General features: G+C 34.8%; 1 protein-coding gene across 5 annotated transcripts in view; it reads right to left on the reverse strand.

Annotated features, from left to right (window-relative positions):
* Positions 1–2,221, reverse strand: part of XRN3 (5'-3' exoribonuclease 3) — a 28,661-nt gene extending 26,440 nt beyond the window's left edge. For all 5 annotated transcript variants that reach the window (XM_088848069.1, XM_088848068.1, XM_088848067.1 and 2 more), the window contains exon 1: positions 1,945–2,221. In XM_088848069.1, coding sequence (XP_088704195.1) covers positions 1,945–2,148 — 204 coding nt within the window. In that variant the 5' untranslated portion in view covers positions 2,149–2,221. The remainder of the gene's footprint in view (positions 1–1,944) is intronic.
* Between the last annotated feature and the right edge of the window lie 21,888 nt (positions 2,222–24,109).

The following is a 24,109-nucleotide window of genomic DNA, read 5'->3' on the forward strand; positions in this document are numbered from 1 at the left end:
GTCACTGGAGACCACGTATGGAGGGGGATATTATCGAGGGTTAGCCATACTCTCTGTGTTTTGTAGGCTCCAGAAGAGGCAGACCATGCCGAAAGAGAGCAGGAGGCCCCATGAAAGGTGGAGCTTACCGGGGACTTAAGAGCAGACTGTGCCATCTCCAGGGATGGAAAGGATAACAAAAAATAACCCCCATTCAAACGTCGGCAGGTGATAGAAGGTTCGTTCCGGCATTTCATAGCCCAACGTTCTATACCTCTCACATGGTCCTGTTGAGGGCGGAAGGAAGCCACTAAAGAGGACCTAAGCTTGTCTTGCAGTTGGGAGGAGGTCTCCAAAGGAAGGGAAATGAGACAGGGAAGAAAGGGGGAACAAAAAAGGGAAGGGGAGCACGAAGCAGATGGAAGGGGAGAGGGAGGGGCCGAGGCGAGCACTTGAGAGAAAGTAACCTTGTGAGTATCCCTCTGAACGCAAACAGCAGAAGAAGAAGAAGGAAGAGAAGGATTAGAAGAAGAGGTTGTGGGTAAAGGCTGTAAATCAAAGACCAGTAGGAAGGGGGAGGAGAGAGGCGACGACGACAACGATGACCCATTCCTGCTAGAGGATTGCAAGTTACCATGGTGTGTGGACATAATATAGTGTTACTAACGCTATATCAACATACATTGATAGTTGCCAAATTGCTAGTTACCCATCAAGATATACCGATAATATTAACATAGTTACTTCCATGATGCTCTATATTACTGTCCAAGACATTAACAAAATAAATAAATACTTCCTAAAAGCATCAGGAACTTTGTTGCAAGTGCAAACACACGCAACTGACCTTTCTTTGAAAAGCTCAAACACATCACGGGAAGTGCAACAAAGGTTTCTTAGTGGATCAGCAACACAGTGAATAAATCAATATGTTGTCGAAGTAAAACACGTCAATTTAATTATTTAGTTCACCAGCACAACATTTAAGGGATTCACAATGTAAGTAAACCAAAAAAAAAAACTTATAGACAAAGGAGATCCATTATCAATCAAAAGAGTATCATAATCGATGAAAGCTTGGGAAAACTGCAGGGCGTGTGAATTACGAGTCAAACGATTTGAAGCATTCGAATCTAGAATCAAATTGTGCTCTTTCACCATAGTGCCCATTAAAAGGAAGAAGGTATCAATGGACTCTCCTTATCATTAATAACCAAGGCAAAAAGTATCATCAGCTTCTTGGGGCAGGTGAACTTCATGCGTCCAAGTTCTTATCAATAGTTACAGCTAATTTGAAGGAAGTCATTCCTATGTACAACAAAACTAGTTCACTATAATCTAATTAACCCTAGTCCCAATACGTTATGGTTGTATGGTAAGTCCAAGGAGTATGCAACCGATCCGCCATTAACCATATCCTAAACATTTCGTTCATTCATAGAAAGTATACAGCATCCTTAAGATTGAAAATTTCCCCATATGAAGAGAATTCCCACATGTCGATATCAAATTGGCCTTTAGTAAGTTGGAAAGTTCCATTAATCTAACAAAATTTCACATCTGATTTAGGGGGTTCCATGTAATAAAGCTAATATATAAATATGCATAGATTTGTATTTATACAAAAGATTTAAAACTAACGTACCCAGGGTAGTTTAATTGAAGGTACACAATGAAAAACAAAGTACTCAACGACCACTCCCAAAAAAAAAAAAGATACCCCATGAACTCCAAAAACACATAAAATTACTGAAACACAGTGTCCAGAGCCATGAATTTAAATGTTTCTTTTTGAAATGGCAAAAAACAACCATCCAAATCAGGGCAAAAGAAAAAATCAAGCTTCAACCATCAAACAAGAGCCATTAATTTATCTCTTCCTATTGGACAAAAACAAAGGAAACCTCACCCTTCCTAAATTGAAAGCAACAAGAAAGAAGAAAAAACAGGGCAGAGGAAACGCACCCGATCTTCAGGGTGAAAGCAGGGGTGAATAATTCCATTCATGTCCAGGTAGAGGTTGTCAAACTCCATATTGTTAGGGTTTGGCTTGCTAGTATCGACTGGTATCTTAACACCATCGATCTCCATAGTCTCTTCTTCAATTACATCCTGAACAATCAGAGGATATTTCTCTGCAAGCCAACGATAAAAAGCAGGAACACCCATCTCTGATAAGTCTTAGCTCAACTTCGGAGAACACTGCAAAAAAACACTTCTCCTCTCTCTCTCCGCGATTTCCTGTATTTTCCAAAGACAAATACCTCTCTTGAAACGAAAGAAAAAATCAAGCCGCTATTTCTAGCGCTTAAATAGGGGCGGACTTTATGGGAAAGGACAAAAGAGTCCTCGGGCTTTGTTAAAATGACAATAAAGCCTTCAACCTTTTCCCAAAAGGGAAATCGGAATTTGTTTGCTCTAAATGGAATGAGACTTTTGCTGAGGACAAAAAACGGCATTTTAGAATTGGAAAGAACTCAAGACGTGCTTTTAAGATCTTGAATGCAATGCAGCCCCTCAACCAAAGAGATTCTCTCTACGAAGGCACTATTTATCGTTTTAGGCAGAAGTTACAATCATTATTGTTTTTGAAATTTTAAAATAGGCCATTATAAGCATTTCATTGAATGGATACAAAATTATAAAAATAAAAAAATAAATTTTATTATTCACCTCAAGCCATCCAATTTGATAACTAACAAGTGCGAGTAATTGTAACCTTTATGTGCAAAAGATAAATAATTTCTTTGTAAACAATACCTAAACAAAAAGTAGTAAAAAGTAAACAAAAAAAGTAATAGTAGTAAAAAAATTATATAAGAAAATGATTTTATTTATAGAAATAAAAATATGACAATTTACACTTTTTATTTTATTTAGATGGTGTAGATTAAACACTATTTTAAAAAAGGTATTGTATATTGACTATGTCTTGATATATCAAATCTATATCGTTCAAGTAAAATGAACTATATAAAGTATATATGATACAAAAACAATTAAAAGAAATAGTTAAATCAGCAAAGATCATGCCAAATTCAAGTACAAGTCAAAGAAACTTATGGTTTCTTCTCCATAACTTAAACTAAGATTCCAAAAGCATGTGCTTTTATTTCTCTTTCAATTTCTAAAAACCATATGGAATGATCCCTTCAAAGCCCCACCAACCTCTTATAATTTGTAATTTAATGTTCAAAAATATTAAATATTCATATAATAATTAAATGACCCCAAAAAATACTTAAATACAAAATGGAACTTTCTTTTAAGGGTGCAGTTTGTATAGACCCTAGGCTCTAAACAATCAAATTAGAGCGTACCTTCAAATAGTGTCAAGAAATATGGTTTCAATATTGAAAATCTTTGTGATAGCCTTAAAATACATTTTCATCTTTATTTATAAATTTTAAAGCTTTAAAAATAGTGTAGTTCGACATATCTATGAAAATCTTGAAAATTAACGATCCAAAAATATACTATTTTCAAAACTTGAAATCGATTTTTTTCTCATGTCCATACATCTTGATGTTGAGATGATCAATTTGATGATATTTGAGCATCAAAACAACCTCTTCTAGTGAAAATTTGATGTAGGCTCAAATTTGATTGTTTGGAGCCTCGGCCCCATATAAACTTTTCCCTTCTTTTAATGACAATACTCATCAGTGATTCTAAAGTTAATTTTAAAGTTTCATATTGTGGAAATCTTCTCGAGCAGGTTCTGAGGGAGCAAATATACAACATGCTCTCCTAGAAACATGTCGTAGTGCTCAAATGCAATTCTGAATTGGGACTATGTGGCTAAATCAACTTCTCATTTCAAGTCATTTTCAGTTGTTTTCACTCTTTTATTAAATTTTTTTAATAAAAAATATTTTTGATTCTTGCCCATTTTTTGCTAGTAGACAAAATAAGAAACTCAACTAGAATCAACTTGTTAAGCAATATATGTTTTGAGCTTTGAAGTCTAAACCCAACTTAATTGAAAAAGTATATAATAAGACCATTTATAGATGGAGGTCACAATTAATCTTGACCTTTGGATGTGAAATTGAGTGGATACATTTGTTTCATTAATCAAACTCAAAGTTTAAACCCAAGCTATTAGATTTCTTATGGAATGGTAATAGGCAATTGTGACCTCTTCATACCAAATGCAAATCGTCTTTACAATCCTAGCTTAATTAAGCCCGAAAATATAAAAAAAATTATTGATTTGGAAGGTCTTCATAGATAGAGGGAGAAAATGTTATGGCCTTAGGTCACACTGCTAATACTAATGTATGGTAACGACTCTAGTTACCTTTATGTACAATCGGGAAAAAATTATTTGTTTTACGATGATAATGAAGTGAAATCAATTATTTTTGGTTTTGTATACTTTTTGGCAACATTTTGCATATTATCAAGGTGGTAATAAGTAGACTCCTATGAATAGTGACAAACCAAGATGATGATTTGTTACTCTTAAATAAGTAGAATATAAAATTATATAATGCCTAAAATGTCATGCGTACAAACAGGACATAGATTTTAAAGAGGAAGCGAAAAGGGTGAGAGAGAAAGGTTTTCCAAGCTAAAGTTGGGAAGAGTCATTCTTCACATCCATTTGCAACAACCTCAATTATTTGTTTGCAACTAGCGCAAAAAAGCTTCTTACCATTGCCTTCTTTGAGCTAAAATTCTCATCATAATCTAATCCACACTGTTGAGAAAATATTTTTAGAAGAATATTATATCCACATGACCTAAATGAGCATGCACAAGGCCACACTACTTTGTATGCCTGTTTTTCCAATAAAAGCCTCATAATCATATAATACATTATGATGATTTAACTCTAAAGCCTTCCATTACAACATCGGCATCAATTGATCTTATGGTAGCATCATATAATACGTTATGATGATTTAACTCTAACGCCTTCCATTACAACATCGGCATCAATTGATCTTATGGTAGCATTTGATAAACTTTTACTGCAGGGTCCCTGGGAATCACCATTACAACTTCGGCATCAATTGACCTTATGGTATCATTTGATAAACTTTCACTGCAATGTCCCTAGGAATCACCCCTGTTGGTTGACTTCTTAGATTTTGGAATGCAGGTAAAAATTGGTAGAGTGAAAGCTGGAAACCATGTGTTGATAAACTGTGGTGCTGGTAATTTCACCTATTTGGAATATAGGAAAGCTAGAAATTGACTATAATATTGTTCATTATGCATATCATTTATATGATGTGTGAAATGCAGTTTTTTTAAAATATTTTGTAATTAAATAAGGCTCCTTCCATTCATCCAACATATTACCAAATTACATTCAATGAATACCAATATATACATAAATATTGAAGAATATTGTCATCAAGTCCATCCCTATCTAATGCTCTCTCTTTATTTCAATGATTTCTTCCAAGAATCACTTACTAATATCATCCCTATGATATCTGAAACCAAATAAATCCAAACTCTATCTATATTTTAACTGAAATCTTAAATCAAGCATCATAAAAATGCATTTCCAATTTTCCACCATCCAGTAGATTTTGGGATTATATGGCCAAGTCAAAATACATTTTGGAATCATACTCCAAGAAGATTGTTTTAGAAGAGGCTGTAATTAATTTGAAGCTTAGCTTTACAACTTCACTCTTCATTGAAATTGATCAACCCTCCCTACACGGCTACAAGAAGCATGTAATGTGAAACAAGTAACAACTTTGGCACAAGTTGAGTGTTTTCTTACTTCATGGGCATAGGATTCAGAATCAAGAAATATTCAAAGTCGCATTTGCTCAATGCGTTCACAATTTCTTTACTTAATATGCTGGTAATAAAACCTATCAGTATAGAATTTTCAAGTTATTCACTATGTAAATTTTAAGGAAACTTGAGTAATTTATACTTCCAATTTGTGAATTAACACTTGAAAATAACACATAACTAGTGCCATTTTGACTGTTGAACCTATCCACAACAAGGTCCAGCACTCTCTCACTTCACCATGGTCTAGCCCATTTTGTGAACCTTTTTATTGTACCCTCACCACCAATTTATCTCTTTTCTTAGCCAAAAAACTCTCAAATTTCATCAGATTCTCGTAGTAACATTTAGTCAATATGACTTAAATCATTTGAATTTTTGCCAGTAAAGTATGATGACAAATGAATGGAAATATAGGTTGAATGAATATCATGAAAGCATTTCCTCCATTCACTTCAGATTCACGTAGAACTGTGAGTTAAATAAATATCACTAGATAAGTCTTCTTCATAATATTAAATTAGTTACAATAACCATAAAAATAGAAATCTGGTGGATTACAGTGCATTTTCCTTCCCCTTAGCTAGTTCTTCTACCATAATGTTTGTTGACAAAACAAATAAGCAATATCAGTCCATTTTCCCATCTATTTATTATTCCTAAAGTATATATATATTATGGGTGTGGTTTCTATAAGGTTGCAACCTTAAACAATCCAATTAAGGCGCACCTTAAAAGTTTATTATAACATGTAATTTTGTTGTAAAAAACACGTAGTATTATCTTAAAATCTATTTTCATACCTAATTAGAAAATTTTGTATTCCAAAAGTGGTTACGATCAAGCAGATCTATAAATATATGAAAATCTTGAAGATGGACGATCTAGATAATGTGTTGAAAGATGCACTATTTTCGGGACTCAAAAACATTTTTTTTCATTTCATATTCATGCATCTCAATGTCGAGATGATCGATAAGAGGGATTTTTCAATATTAAAACAACATTTCTAATAGATTTTTGAGGTGCATCTATAATTCTACATTTTAAGGTTGCAACCTTATATAAACTTTTCCCGTATATTATAGTTCCATTTAAATTTAATACATAGGACCTTATAAATCTTCTCATGCTAAAGTTTACACGCACATAACTTCTTCTACAAACCAAGTTCATGATAACTTAATAGCATGGAAGCTCATAAAGTGGAAATTCCATTACATATAAATTTGCATTATCAGCAACACGTGATCTGCAACCACTTCCCATAACTAATGATGTGTTTATGATCTAGGTAGCTCCCTAGATTTATCAATAAACTCTAGTTCCACTGTACATTAAGTTAAAAAAGTGCTAGGAAAAACATTACCAAGTTCTCAAACACATTCACAGGAATTGGGTGTTTTGTAAGATAATCTCAATAGAATATTCATCAGAAATACCCAAAATAAAATCTTTCTCCATTTTCATTTTCCACTTCAAGATAATACAACTTCTAGAACTAATGACGCCCACCATCAAAAGAACTTCCACTAATCTATAAATCCTCCAAGTTTTTCATTGATTAATCAAAGACAATGAAATTTCCCCAATAAACTGATTAAAAGAAAAAGTTCCCAACAAAATTATATTAAGACCAAGTAAAAAAAAAAACTAGTTTTGCGTTTTCGCATCCGTCATTAATAATCCAAAGAAAGAAACAGAAATTCGACCAACAAGCCATTTTTATTTCGCATAATATTTCATCATCGTTCCCAACCTTCAGTCAAGAATAACCTTCCTTCGTAAAAACTTTCATAACCTCTCTCTCTCTCTCTCTCTCTCACACTCTCAAACCCTAAATGGATAATGACTGAACTAGAGGTACCAAGATCATATTAAGCTTAGAATCCAACACAAGTGTGTTAAAAAAAGAATGAGAAGAGGAAGGGGCTTCATGTGTTCAAGGGGTTATGTCGGGGTGCTCCGACTTTCAGCGAAACCCACCCCCCCCCCCATGCGCAGCGACTTTGTAAAAGGCAATAGTGAAAGTGAGAAAAAAAGGTATTCCGACTATCCTCCGTTGTCAAACTGGTGAAAATAGTGAAAGTGAAAAAAGAGGGTATTCCGACTTTCCTCCATTGTCAAACGAGTGAAAGTCGTAGTTGGGATGAAAGTGGCGTACTTTCAACCCTTTACACTATTATCAAACGCTGCCTACGTTTTCTAAACTTTCGACGGATTTTGGTTCAAATAAAACATATCAAGGAGAATCACAAATTTGAGAAACATTTATTATATTGTTTGACATACTTGGCATATAATGTGCACTTCTTAAGTGCCACAGCCCTAGCTTTTGACTCACTTGCCTTCACAACAACTTGTATAAATTAAGTTATTGGCTGTGATAATAGCTTCATTCCCCCTTATGCGCATGCAACTCGAAGAACTTTGATTTATCTTTGTGTTAGATGATGTGAGCAACCCGAATCAACAATCCCATTGTGCTTGTAAACGATGGCTGCATTAGCGTAAACTTGAGTCATTTTCTTTCCTAAGGGGCTCATCTACAATGGATGTCTAACCAATAAACTATCATACTTGGATGATGCCTCTGCTGATAAGCATACATCCCAGTCTTTCTCTTAGACATTTCCTTCACCAATCTTGACTCAGGAATTTCTTCTAATTTGACCAAGTTTGCCACATCGATAATCTTTACATTTTTCTTGTTTTGAGGCTTCTCACTATACATTTTATCTTCAAATTGCTTTCTTTGGGATACTTGAGGATTATGGGGTTGTTCGTCCTACTATATAAGCATGACTTCTTGTTTTTGTCACACATAGTATTTCTTCTTCTTCATAAAGTATTTCTTCTTCTTATAAATGGCAATATTATTTTCTTAAATATCACAGAATAATTCTTCTTAATTGTGCATCATGGTTCATTAAGGTCTAATAAAAAAAATTTCAGAAATACATAATTTCAACTTTTAAAAAATACTTTTTTTTTAATGGTAAATCAGTAAGGAAGAAAGCCCTACCCATTTTTCATTAATAAAAAATAGAAAAAATTACATCGTACTATCTTACAACCCTACAATAGGGTAATTGCGCCACATCATGAAGTAAAGGAAGGTTAATAAAATCTGGAGGCCTAAAGCACCAAATGGTGGCCTCCGTAAAATTGTAGCCTTTTTGGCAAGAACATCATCCACCATATTAGCCTCACGGTAAACATGGCAAATGGACCATGAATGATTCTCAAGTCTAGACTTGCAATTAACAACTATGGTATAAAGAGCCCATAGAGCTTTACACTTGCCTTGTATGACCTGAACAAGTAAGGAATAATCACTCTCAATTTACAGGGGGAAGCATTCCATTTGAGTGGCTAAATCAACACCTTCTTGTAAACCTTGAAATTCTGCATAATTATTGGAAGCAATTCCAAGAGGAACCGAGAAAGCAGCAACGAAAGATCTATCATCCCGTCTCAAGACGCCCCCACAACAAACTTGACCTGGATTCTGAATAGAAAACCCGTCAATATTTAAGTTAAAATGTTGTGCATGTGGAAAAGCCCATGCCACTAATATGGGTAACTTGATTCACTGCTGCCGCCAAGTAAGTCATAAATTCTCAGTAATTGCCCTTTTTGAGATGTGGTATAGGTGATCCTTCGAGTTAGCTTCGCAAGAGTGAGTGTCCTTCCTTGAAACATACGGTGGTTCTGCTCCTCCCAAATTATTCATATAGTTGTGAAGAAGAGAGAATGCCAAATGTTGATAATACCATAAGACTTGAACCTGAATGCTAACCATTTCCGCAGTATAGCTGTAATAAAACAACCAATAATAAAGCGTTTTCCACATTGCCATGCTATCGACCTCTAAATGTCCTGCGATAAAACACATTCAAGTAAAATATGACAAATATTGTCATCATTAAGATGGCAAGAAGGGCACACATAATCAATGGTGCTTCCCCTTTGCTTCATGTGAGAAGAGGTAGGAAGACAATGATGAAGACTCAACCACAAGAACCATTTAGCCCTTGGATGACACTTAGAAGACCATAGTGCCCTAAAGACTGGTTGAGAAGAGCCTTTATGACAGATGAAATTCCATGCCTCTTTAACATAAAACATTCCATTTGCATAGCGAAACCATACCAAAAAATTAGGTTGGGGTTTCAGGGGGATTGAGGCAACCTCCACTTCCTTCTAAATTCTAATCCATTGATTCCAGCTTCTAAGAGCTTGTCCTGGTGCAAGGGTAGGGAGACACCAGGATTGTGGAGAACCATTCTATAACCTTAAGCTTGGCAAAACTTCCCAAGTCCTTACGAATACGAGAACCATAAGATTCTAAATGGATTTTTCTAATAACTATGGACATGTCAAAAAATTAAGTGTCCTTCCATCCCCAATAATCTATCGAACATTGTAGCGCAAGAGAGACAACCCCATTTGAATGTCCTTCCATGCATAGGAGTAGGACTTCCTATCAACTTCCCAGATTGAACAATTTCTGAAGTACCTGTGCTGAAAGAAGTGAGCTATAAGAGAAGGCCACTTATCCAGAATCCTCCATGCCAACTTCATCAAGCATGCATTATTGAACTCAATAATATTACAAATTCCAAGTCCTCCTTCTTCCATTGGCAAACATACATTTTTCCACTTTACCAGGTGAACCCCCTTCTTATGAGCTGTACCAGCCCATAGAAAATTTCTCTCAAGCCGCTCTAACATACTGCATGTGTGCTTTGGCAATATAAATGATATAACCCAAAAAATGGCTGATGAACTTAGCATTGATCTCAACAACTGTAACTGATATGCGTAAGAGAGGCATAAAGCCTGCCATGTTCATATCTTGCTAGTGAATTTCCCTATGAGATTCTGAATCAATATTTACCCTTGAGAGATCATAGCTAATTCATTTTCTAAATATTGTGATCAAAGAGAATTAGTGCGATTAAAGAGGGTCTGTAGAGTATCATATACGTCTTTTGGTGATTCAATGTTCTGTACTTGATCATCTCCCTTGAAATTAATTCCCTTGAAGCATAAAGAACCTTGTTGTGTTCAATTTTCTACCGTCTCTTATCATCTTCAACAATATCCAAATAGTCCTAACTTTGAAGATATGCATGCATAAAGCTTCCAATAATCACAATATGTAGAATTTAGTTGCTTTAGTTGGAAACCCTTAAAGTTTATCACAATACATAAACTTTCCCAACTCTCACTTCAAACTTCAACCAACAACCTACAATGGCTCTTTGATACCACATTAAAAAAAAAAAAAGAGAGAGAAGGAGAAAAAGGAATAGACCCAAATATCCATAAGATAAAAAAGGGCTTCTATTAAATTCACTATATAAATACAAAAAGAGGGCTTCATTAAATTTATTATATAAATACAAAAAATTATTATAAATAAAAATTACTAGCTCAACCATTCTCAAAGAAAACCCCAAAACCTTAATGATACAGTATGCCCTATTATCTCTTACTTTACCTTTTCACTCTCCTACATTCAAGCAAAATGCTAAAGGGTGTATATAAAGGCCTAAGGATGTTTCTAGATCAATGTTACCAAAAAAAAAAAACGATTTGGGTCGAAACTGGCCGATTGGGATTGGGGGGTCATTTGGGGGAATTGCTTCCCTTAAGATATCAGCCAGTTCACCCCATGAGATGGTTGGTTCTAGCCAATTATCAGATAGAATGATAAGTTATGTCGGAGAATTAGCTGGTCCTCTCAAAAAACTGGATAATTACTCTGATTCCCTTGTTTGCTTTTTTTATTTGAATTTTTTTGAAGTTTTTTTTTTTTTTAAAAAAAGAGAGGTGGATCAACCCGTCATTTATTACAATTTTTTTAAAAATTTTTTGAATTTTTTTATGTTTTTATATACGGACCCCACCCGTCAGTCCACATTATCCTATGCGCATGAGGGATCAGATCGTTACTTAAAAGATAATGCTAAACCCTTTTTTTATAGAAGCAACCATTACCTCGCCCAATTCTCTAATGTGAGACAATTCTTCGTTCGCATTTTCTCTATACCACCTCTTAAGAAACATTGGTGTTTTTTTTTTTTTTTTTCGTATAACAAGTATATGCTTTAGTTTGTAATGTGTCTCCATCAACGACTCACCTTCACATATTTTTAAGATAGAAAAATATTCTTTCTCTCTCTCTCTCTTTCAAAAAAATTGTTGGATTAAGATTATCTACTATATAGATACAAAATAATTAGGGAAGGAAATATGCTCTATATTCACACTAACACTTCAGAAAAAAAAGGGGGAAGGAAATATTTGTAGGCAACCGTATTTGTGGGGATTAGAACTACATCTCAAAAAACTTTTAACTTTTACAAGATTTGAACATGTGTTTAAAAACCAATATTTAAAAAAACGGAATTATTTTGAGTTAGAGAGGTCCATTTTATTACAATGAGTTGAATTTTAAACTTCAGCCTTACTATAAAATGAATGTTATAGATAACTAATGCTCATACATGAAACATGTTTATTACAGTTTCAAAAGCCAACACATCTAGCACATCATCATTTTGAATTTCAAAATAGAGAGACTAAGTCTCTTTTGAGTTGTAACCATGTAATATTTGTATCCCTATTCATTAGGGGACAATTTTGTTTTACTCTGTATATATTTGAGCTCTCCATTAATGAAAATACAACATAGGTGATTGAAAACTCAAACCCACTTTACATGGTATCGGAGTAGTGGGCTCTCTCTCACCTCTGATCCTACTAGCCAGAGGTTGGTGTTTCGAGCCCAACCAACCCCTTTTTAATTGAGGCTGCAGTTTTTTCTCTTTCTAAATTCTCTGGGCTACAAGAAGCTGAGAAGTGAGAACCATTTGTAGTCTCAGATCATCTATTCGTGGTCATCCATCATATCTATGGGTAACCAAGAGCAAAACAACAATCAAAACATCGCCACTTCATTCATCCACGATACATCATCTCATTATTACTTGCATCCATCAGATAATCCAGGTAATGTTCTTGTCTCACAAGCTCTTGTTGGTGATAATTTTGGCACTTGGAAACGTACCAGGAAAATTGCTCTTTGAGCAAAAAACAAGTTATATTTTGTGGATGGTACTCTTCCCAAACCAACTGCTTCACTTTTTGAAGTCCAAGCATGGGAAATATGTAATTTGATGGTTTTGTCTTGGATGTATAATAGCCTCGTGCGAGATCTTGTTGATAGCATAGTCTACGTTGAGATGGCCCGAGATCTGTGGCTCGATCTTGAGGACTGTTTCTCCCAAGGGAATGGGCCACGTATTTACGAAATCAAGCATTCCATTGCCACCTTACAGCAAGAACGTATCTTAGTTACTTCTTATTTCTCTTCTCTGAAAGTTTTATGGGACGAATTGAGTTCATATTCGAAAATCTCTACCTTTACTTGTGGATCTTTTAAAGAACTTCAAGAATATCAACAGACCGAAAGAGTTTATCAATTCTTGATGGGGCTAAATGAATCATTTGGGACTATTCAGACTCAAATCCTTTTAATAGAACCTTTGCCCAATGTCGGGAAGGTTTACTCTCTCGTCCTTCAAGAAGAAAGACACAAGGGCTTGCAAGTAAACCAATTAGTTCCCTCCGAGGCTGCTGCTCTTGCCGTCAATAGTTTCGACAATAGTCAAGGGAAAGGCTGCTTCAAAGAGCGTCCTTAGTGTGACCATTGCTAAAACCCAAGCCACACTCGTGACAAGTGTTATGATATTCACAAGTATTCTGAAGGACATTTGAAACAACATCTAAATAGACGTCAAAATCATCACCAAAAGGGAGGAAAACAAGCTAATAATGCCAACTTAAGACAAGCTAAATAATGCCAACTCTGTTGTCAGTTCTTCTCATGACACTTCACAGTCAGGAGGAATACCACCGTTACCTCCTCTCTCATCAAGCCAATATCAACAACTTTTATTTTTATTAAGAATTGATTCCCAGCCTTCCAATGCAAATTTTGCAGGTATGTTATTCTGTCTTTTTGCTTCTAAAACCACTCATAACTCATGAGTAATAGATTCGAGAGCATCCTACCATTTTACACTCGATCTATCCTCTTCAATGTCACCTATTACAAGCCATCAAAACAAGCTAGTATGCTTGCCCAATGGAAGTAAGACTGTTGTAACACATATTGGTAAAAGTTCTTTGTCCCCTTCCATTGAATTAAAAGATCTTCTGTGTGTTCCAAAATTATCGTTCAACTTATTGTTTGTGAGCAAAGTCACCAATTCTCTTAATTGTGCAATTAACTTCTTTCCTACATTTTGTCTTTCAGGACTTGACCTCGAGGAGGCTGATTGGAATGGGGGAAATGCGTGATGGATTATACTACTTCACCCAACCACCTGTTGCTGCCACAGTGACAAAGCCAACTACCATATCTCCTATTATTTGGCACAAAAGGCTTGGTTATCCATCCTGAAATAAGTTTTCTAGTTTTCATCTGCTTTCTTCATTTTCTTCGTGTGATTTTCCTTATTGTGATAGTGCAAAAAACAATATCGCTTTCCTTTTTCCTCTAGTTCAAGTAAATGTGATGTTCCTTTTTAGTTAATCCATTGTGACATTTGGGGACCATATTCCAATGCTTCTCAATCTGTAGTACATTATTTTCTTACCATTGTTAATGATTGTTCAAAATGCACATGGACATATTTGATGAAATATAAGTCAGAAACCTATAAATTCCTTCATCATTTTATTAACATGGTGAAAACTCATTTTCATTATCAAGTTCGCCAAATTCGCACTGATAATGGTGCTAAATTTTTATCTAATGTCATGCAAATTTTTTTCCATAATTGTGGCATTATGCACCAAAAAACTTGGATCGATACCCTACAACAAAACGGCATCATTGAACGTAAGCACCGCCATCTCTTAGAGACTGCTCGTGCTTTACGGTTTCAAGCGACTATACCCATCAAATTTTGGGGTGAATGCATTCTAACATCTTGTTACCTCATTAACCGAATGCCAACACCAATTGTCCCTGAAGAAACTCCTTATGAAGTTCTCATGAAAAAGTCCCCCACCTATGAGCTTCTCAGAATATTTGGGTGTCTTTGTTATGTGCACAACAATGACACCCAACGATATAAGTTTGCTCCGTGCTCAAAACCGTCCATATTTGTTTGATATCCTTTGGGCCAACGAGGATATCAAGTATTTGATCTAGATACTAAAACTATTTTTACCAGTCGAAATGTCATTTTTCGCGAAGATGAGTTTCCCTTCAAAGCCATGCCATCCGAGCATAACCACTTCATGTTGTCCTTCCAAGGCCTATATAAGAACTTGACACCAACAGTATACCTAGTATGTCAAATGATGAATCTGTTGTTCCAAGTGTTTTGCCACCATCCAATCTTGAACAGGATGCAAGACTTCACCAACCCATCAAAGAGCCTCCATCTTCTTTTCGTCGATCTTCACGTTCCCATGTTAAGCCATCCAAACTTAAGGATTACATTTGCTCCACTGCCAATTGCAATCCATCAAAGCAAGGACCTTCTTCCATAAAGCCACCCTTAGGTAAAGTCTATCCTATCCAACTTTCTCTAGCTTCACCCAATTTTTTTTTATCTCACAAAGCTTTCATTTCCACTATTTGTTCTTCTCTCTGGCCATGAAGGACCCACTTTGGCATGAAGCCATGGCAGCAGAGATAAAAGCCCTAAAACTAAACAAGACCTGAACCATAGAATCTCTACCAACTGGGAAACAACCCATTGGTTGCAAATGGGTATTCAAGATCAAATATAAGGCAAATGGAACCATAGAATGGTATAAGGCGTGCCTAGTTGCAAAAGGGTATACCCAAATAGAGGGATTGAATTACCATGAAACTTTTATCCTCGTCTCCAAATTAGTTACCATTAAAGTCCTTCTTGCAGTTGCAGCATCTAAGCAATGGCCCCTTTTGCAACTCGATGTCAACAACGCCTTCGTACACGGCGATTTACTTGAAGAAATATACATGAAAATTCCACCAGGTTTTTCTTGAGAAGGGGAGAACAAAGTCTGTCGGCTATGAAAATCTCTATATGGGACGAAACAATCCTCAAGAAATTGGTTTCAAAAGTTCTCTCTTGCTCTTCTAGATGTCAGGTTCAACCAATCAACTACCGACTACTGCCTATTTACCTTAAAGTTTGGGAATCTCATCACTATTGTCTTGGTATATGTTGATGATATCATCCTCACAGGAAATGATGGAAATCAAATACAAAAAATCAAACACTTTCTCATGTAACGCTTCAATATCAAGGATCTATGAAAGTTTAAAATTTTCCTTGGAATTGAAGTTGCAAGATTATCTTAAGGAATTCTACTCACCCAACAAAAATATATATCATTGATATTCTATAGGAGGAGGTTTTGGGAGCCAAAGCTTTACATCTTCCAATGGAACAAAATCTAAAGATTTCCTTCGAAGATGGAAAATTGCTAAGCAACCCATAATCCTATAGGTGGCTAGTTGGTAGATTGATATATCTCACCGTAACCTGTCCAGACATCAACATTGTCGTACACATTCTCAGTCAATATATGCATCAACCAAGAGAGGCACACCTTGCAGCTGCACATCGAGTTCTTAGATACATCAAAGGCACACTAAACCAATGGCTCATTCTATCATCTAAAAACTCATTTCTGCATATTGTGATTTCGATTGGGTCAGTTGCCCTACTACCCGGCGTTCAACGACTAGTTATATTACTTGTCTTGGGAACAACCCGATCTCTTGGCGAACAAAGATATAATCTACAGTGTATCAGTCATCAACAGAGGCTGGGTATCGTTCAATAGAAACCGCTGCTTGTGAATTAATTTGGCTAAAAAGTCTATTTTCAGATTTGGAGATTCACCATCCATAGCCAATGCACCTCCACTGTGATAATCAAGCCACTCTACACATTGCAGCCAACCCTGTGTTTCATGAAAGAACAAAATACATCGAGATTGATTGCCATATCATTAGAGAAAAAATTCAAGCTGGTCTCATATCCACTTCTTATATCCCTACAAAGCATCAACATGCTGATAATTTGACAAGGATTTAGGCAAAGAACAATTTATATTTTTGTTAAGCAAGCTGGGTGTTCTTTTGTCATACATATCAGCTTGAAGGGGAGTATTACAGTTACAAAAGCCAACACATCCAGTACAACATCATTTTGAATTTCACATTATAGAGACTGAGTCTCTTTGTAGTTGTAACCATGTAATATTTGTATCCCTATTCATTAGGGAGCAGTTTTGTTTTACTCCGTATATATTTGAGCTCTCCATTAATGAAAATATAACATAGGTGATTCAAAACTCAAACCCACTTTACAATGTTCGCAGTATTTATATATTTTCAGTAAAATAATGAAAAACTATATACAACGCCACTATTGTTTTTTGGAAATCTAAAAACTAGATTTTACAGAAATTTCAGTGATTTTTTGAAAAAAATTTAACGCTAGATCTTGCTGATCTGACCAATCCACTGATTTGTATCGCGAATCCATACTGGTTTTTTAGATAGGCTATCCAGATCATCAATCCGGTTTTTTAGACATATTCTAAACGCTGCATTGAGTTGCAATGGACTTTTCTAGAGCTCTAAAGAGCCATGAGAATTTTCCTAAAGAAAGTCTCTTTTCAACTTTCACTATGACTTAGAAGCTTATACCCATATTATAAATCACACTTTTGCTAGAATCTTCTACTAAATAAATAAAAAATTGCCCCTAATACAGAATTACAAAAATATCCACAAGCAGCACAACAATTTTTAATAATGGTTAAAAATTAGGAATAGGAGGGTGAGGAGATAGATGGTAGAATTCTAAACTCATACATTCTCTTACAAACGATTTAGAAAAATTGTAGGAAAAAGAAGTCAAGGAGACGAATTCAAAGGTTGTGCTCCTATTCATTATCCCTTAGTGATATATATTTAATTCTCAATAGGAATTACGATATAGATTTTAGGAAAATTGAAGGGAAAAATATTCTCTTAAGGAGAAATTTCAAAAATCAATTCCTACATTTTTTGCCATTGAAAAATATTACTCGTAATACCCTAACTTTGATGTTTATGTTTTAGAAAATCTGCATATAAGCCCCCCACCCCCCCATGGAATAGTGTAGACCCAACAACTTGTTTTGCGCAAAAGCTCTAAACCTGATGAGTTAATTTTTGGCAAATAAAGTACGAGAAATAAAACATGAAACACATACCACAAGAATTCAAAGACTTACGTGGTTCACCCCAGAAGGGCTACATCTACGAACATGTCAAACTGAAATTCACTATACTAATGAAAATTACATCAAAGATTTTGGGACAAAGAGTTATCTCTCTAACCTTGACAAAATCCAGTCAAACACTTCTCGACAAAATCCCGTTGAGCAAACCCTTTTAAATCACTGTCTCTTTCTTCTCTTAACTTCTGGCTACCATTACCGACAACACTAGACTAGAGATGCGAGAGCAACGAGAAGTTGAATTTCTTTCTAGCTAAAATGGGGAAACCATCTAAAATCTATATGGCAACCGCTTCTCTATAAGAAACCAGTCTCTCAATATTCAGAGTTTACAAGAGGTATCATCACAATGTTTCTCTCTATAGGGAATTCTCTTCTCTCTAAGAGGAAACCTTGCATGCTGAGGAGGCCCTGCTTCCCTCTCTCTATAGGAAACACCATTCCTAGATGGTGACCCAAATAGGGCATACAAATTCTCTGCACTGTCATCCCATATATATAAGATTAGGAATCTACACTAAATAGAAAACTTCTTGTAGATATTATATATATCTCAAAACTAGGAGATATATTCAAGAGTTCTAACCTTTTTGGATTTCTATTTCCTTTAAGAAACTTATCAATATCAATCTCAATCCTACATAATATGGGATTTCTTTATGTAGGTGATTTTGGATAGCACCAAATCCAACACAACTTAAATTCAATCTCAGAAATATGGATGGCCAATGTGTATGCACGTTGTTTCATTTTTATTTTTGATCACATACTTGCTTAGTAGAAGACAAACTTGGGAAGATTTTTTCAATTTGAAAATTTGAGAACCACTTAAGAAATGCTAGATGATTACTCTAAAAAAAATAAAATTTAAGTTTTCTAATGCTTGAACTAACCATCTAAAAATTGGATGGTCTCTGTTCAATCTCGAGACGTTATTTTTTATAAGTGCATAAAGGGTACAATTAGAAATTTTTTAATTTGAGGTTAATCTATAGGTTGAAAACGTTATATCTTTAAGGTCCTAAATTTAATACTAGGTGGGGTTTTTCCCAAATGAGCAAATGGACAATTTACTCCCATTGGAGTAGAATGTATTTTGGCTTTATTTTTATGAATCATTTTGACCTGAAATTTAGGGAGTGACGAACTTAACTAAGGCGTATAAGGAAATTTTATTTTTAAAAATAATGACCAACACAAAGTTGACAAAAAGGCCCCAACTAATACTAGTCATTAGATGGTTCAATTTGGGCCATTGTACTCAAAATTGTTCATTAGTCGGATGGCTCACATAAACTTCACCCTTGTGTTTTAAGAATGATGTAATATGTTCCCTAGGATTACATTAAACACCTGTGACTTATGAGCTCAATGGGTTATTGTCATACTGCATGGGCCAATTTTGTAGCTTCGCAACTAACTGTGGAAGGGCCTCCTAGCACAGGGGTTAGGGCACTTAAACTACAATACAACACCACAAGATTAATAGCACTTTTGGACTATTCGATCAATATTCCAATCTTTCTTTTGGATTATTCGATCTAAGTGTTGAAGAACTCAAAATGTATTTTTTGAAAATAATTATCTTATGATTATTAGGTGGATCCTAAAATTTCGGACCAAAACAATTCTGAAGTAGCTCTTTCATGCGAAGAAGTAAATCTACGGTATCGGTTCTGTGCAAGCATGGCATACACACTCTATAATCATAAGGGTGATCACCGCCCAATCAATATGTTGGGTGGTAATTGAGAGAGTGGAACCGACCAAATATAACATATCTTCAATAGTGCGCCCCATTCTCACCATCATTGTCTAACTCATTAGTTGGATGGAGATGACCCTAGGACTCATATTTTGTGTCGACATATGGATCATAGTATATTTTCTCAAATAGAAAAATGATAGAGTTTCTCAACAACAATGGGGCTCATGTGTAAAATTGTATATACTTTTTTTATTTATTTTGTTGATAGGATACTATTTCCTTGATAAGGCAGGTTGTATTAGGATATTTTTTTCACCTTTTTTTGTATTTCGTACATGCTGTATAGTTTTCTTTCTTTTTTATATACCATTTTTGTTTACATATACGAGATTTCCCCCCCACAAGTTTAATATAGAAAACACATATTTTTCACATTGTATCAGGGCAAGGTTTAGGTCTATCAATTAGATTTTGCTTGGCTAGGCAAGTCAAAAAAATATTTTTGGAGAAATGGTTTTGTCGATTTTTTCAATCTAGAGATTGCTTCTGTTTGCAAAATCTAGATCGCTAAAATTTGACACTTATCAAGTCTTGTATCTCTCTGCCTCTCTCTAATATTGAGCTCTTGTTTTTTTTTTTAGTGAGTTTCTGTTTTCTTATTATTCCTCATTTTGTTGCTTTTTCATGAGTTTGCATCTCTCTCTTCTGTTCACATTTTTGCAACTTATTTTTGCAACTTTGGAATACTGTCGTTGTTTTCATCTACTTTAATCTTCTATACCCTTCAACTCCTTTGCTCTTTATATTTTTCTTCTTATCTTTTGGCTTATTCTGTAAATGCCATGCCTTCATGAATCGTCTTAGTAAACCCATTCTTTTGATAGAGAAATAAAGTTTCACCATTTAGCCCTTTAACCTCGGAAACTGTATGAAGTTCCACAGTGAAGCTGTCAAGATTGGTGCTCTACAAGTTGTGAGCCTAATATGAGACAAATAAGAGACATTGATTTGCAAGATATCCTCATAAACTGTGTGATGTTGGAATTGAAAATATTTTGGCCTCTTAAAATTCATTAGAAAAAAAATAAAAATTCATTGGCTCGATAACTGCTGCGTCAAGTAAGCCTTTAGAGGTATTCTTCCCTAGCAATTTATCATGACTACTGGTACTGGTACTGGAGCAATTGGTATAATACCACAGGCTGTTGGTGCCGTTTCCTCATCAATCACTCTTACGATGGAACAATTCCAATGGTTACTCTCACAATCCCAATTGCCTAACAAATTTTCATATACTTTTTCATGTAATAATGTTTCAACTTCCTGGTTAATAGACTGTGGTGCTTCTTGCCATATAACAGCCAATGAATCTATTCTTGTTGACTGTAAACAGTGTTTTGATACTATTAGCATTGTTGACAGTACAGTTATGAAAGTTTATAAGGTTCGCTCAATTATTAGATCCTCTAATTTTTCTGGTAAATTGAGTGTTTCTGATGTGTATCATGTTCTCTCTATTGCCATGAATTTGCTTTTTGTTGGTAAGATTACCCGTTCTAATTGTAATGTTGTGTTCATACCTTTTGGATGTCATGTGTAAGATCAACAGTCAGGGAAAATGAATGGGACATGGGCATATATGTTGTGTTCACACCATTTGGATGTCATCTGCAAGATCGAAAGTCAGGAAAAATGAATAGAATTGGGCAAAAATTTGGCAATCTCTACTATTTGGACCATCTTCATTTAAAAAATCTCACTGAAACTTCTATTTGTGCTACAACACCTTACAAAGGATGTTTGTGGCATCAACATCTAGGTCATATTTCTACCTCTCGATTAGAAGTTTTGTTTTCTCGTGGTATTGTTGATTCTATTTCTTCTAAAACTCTCTCTACAGTTAAAGATTGTGGGTTGTGCAAAATCTCTAAAATGCATGCATTGCCATTCAATTGCAACAATTCAATTTCTGCTTCTATGTTTAATCTAGTGGACAATATGACATTTTTGTCCGATTTTTTTTTCCATACATTGAAACTCAATTTTTTACCAAACTATCAAGCCTTTCTTGCTTTTGTTCATTCGTAATATGAGTCACAGACTTATGAAGAAGTTGCCACATGCCATGGTAGAAGAATTGACGGCCCTGAATAGGATACATGGTTGGGATCTTGTCCATCTTCATAAAGATAAAAGTGTTATTGGCTGCTGGTGGGTGTACAAAATCAAAACTTAAGCTTATGACAGTATTGATCACTATAAGGCACGACTTGTGGCTAAAGATTATAATCAACAATTTGCGATTGATTTTACTGAAATCTTTGCTCCTGTTGCCGACATGACTATAGTTTGCACTCTAATTTTTGTGGCTGATGTTCGCCAATAGCCGTTATATCAACCCGATATCAAAATGCATTTCTTAATGGCGATCTTACATAAAAAGTTTATATGAAGTTACCTCTTGAGGCTTCAGATCGTGACAATAAAGCTTGTCGACTACGGCCCACACTCTATGATCTTAAACAAGCTCATCGGCTTAGTTTGAAAAATTTTAGTTCTATTTGTCTCAGCCACACCCAAAGGACGTGCAATTCTCTTACTCTATGTTGATGATATGAATATATCTGGTGATGATGAGGCCACCATTCATCTTATCAAGAAACAACTTAGTCAGTGTTTTGAGATGAAAGATTTTGAATTTTTAAAATATTTTTGCTCCTAGAGGTTGCTTATTCTTCTCATGGGTATTTACTTACAACTTAAGTACATTACATATATTGTTTCTCGAGCTCGTTTGACTGATGATACAAAGCATGTTGATACACTTACTCAATTAAATGTTAAATTTCTATCACATCATGTAACTCTTTTTCCTTTTCCTTTCTTTCTTTTGGTGGCTGTAGTTTAAGCTGGGCTCAAACCCATAACCCAAAGACTGCAACAAAATGCCTTCCAAATGCTTGCCTTTCTTTGTAGATAATAAAGTGTGTGTTGCATGTCTTCTTGATTGGGATAGAGCTATAATTCTGATTTATTTTGTAGCCTGTAGCAATCTAAACGGTAATTGCCAAGCCAAATAGTCTGGACTTCAAAACTAGAAAAGTGAAAATCTTACTTTTGCCATTTTTACAAGAAAATAACCTACACAAAGCTTAAGAGGAGAGGCGACTATAAGACTATTTACTTTGGGACAAGAAGGTCAAAGTAACACCAAATCATTAGATGTGAACCTCGATGGTTAAGAGTTTATCACATAATTTCGTGTCTAAACAACTAAGAATGATTGTGACATTCTTATACAAAAGAGAATGATCTTACTGTATACTACAAATAGTAAATGATCGAATTGTATACTTTCTCTTAAGAAGGGGTTGCATATTACAAGACTATTTACTTTGGATACTAGAATATTACAAGTCACATCTAGTTATCACATGTGATATTAACAATTAGGGAAATGGCAAAAATTTTGAGTTTTTTTTTTTTTTTTTTAGATTTTGTTTTTGTTGAACAATATCATACGCATCTCTAGCCATAAAATGTGAATTTTGGCAGCTAGAGGTGTATCACAAAATTCAAGAACTCATTATTATTTTTTTAATTTAAACCTAGTCAATGACACATTCACAACTACTCAATTTTATGCCTAAAGGTTATGTGTGATTGAGCTTCTCGTATCAAAAATAAATAATCTTGCGGCTTGTTTGGACATACTCATTACCACAATGGTTCATAATAATAGATTATTGAGTAATGATCCTATGAGACCCTCCCACACCCATGTATGTAGGACCCCAAAGGGTCACTATTAAATTTGACACAGATCTCTAGAAAAGTCAAGTCTCACACCCATATGATAACTTTTCTAGAGATCTGTACTAAATTTAATGGTGATCCTTTGGGGTCCTACATACATGGGTGTGGGAGGGTCTCATAGGATCATTACTCTAGATTATTTGTTGTCTGACAATTTCCTTCACTTTATTCAAAATAATTTGATGGAAATCATTTTTTACTAGAAATTACTAAAGATGATTAAAAATCACTTAAAAAGATAAATAACATTAAGTAATATTATATATAGGGTGTGGTCCAAAAAATTAATTAAACGCATGAAAACCTTGAAAATGGATGTTTCAGATAATGTGTTGCAAGATTCACTACTTTTAGAACTTGAAATTTATTTTTTCCTTCATATCTATACATTTTGATATCGAGATGATCAATTGAAAATTTTTCCAACATCCTTTTCGAAGGATTTTAGAGGTGCACCTTAATAACATTTTAAGGTGTCTAAATTTTTTAAATATAACATGAAATATGTATAAAACAACTAAA

The sequence above is a fragment of the Amborella trichopoda genome, chromosome 9 (genome assembly GCF_054954075.1).
Source record: "Amborella trichopoda isolate Santa Cruz 75 chromosome 9, AtrichopodaSantaCruz75HAP2 v2.0, whole genome shotgun sequence".
NCBI lineage: Eukaryota > Viridiplantae > Streptophyta > Magnoliopsida > Amborellales > Amborellaceae > Amborella > Amborella trichopoda.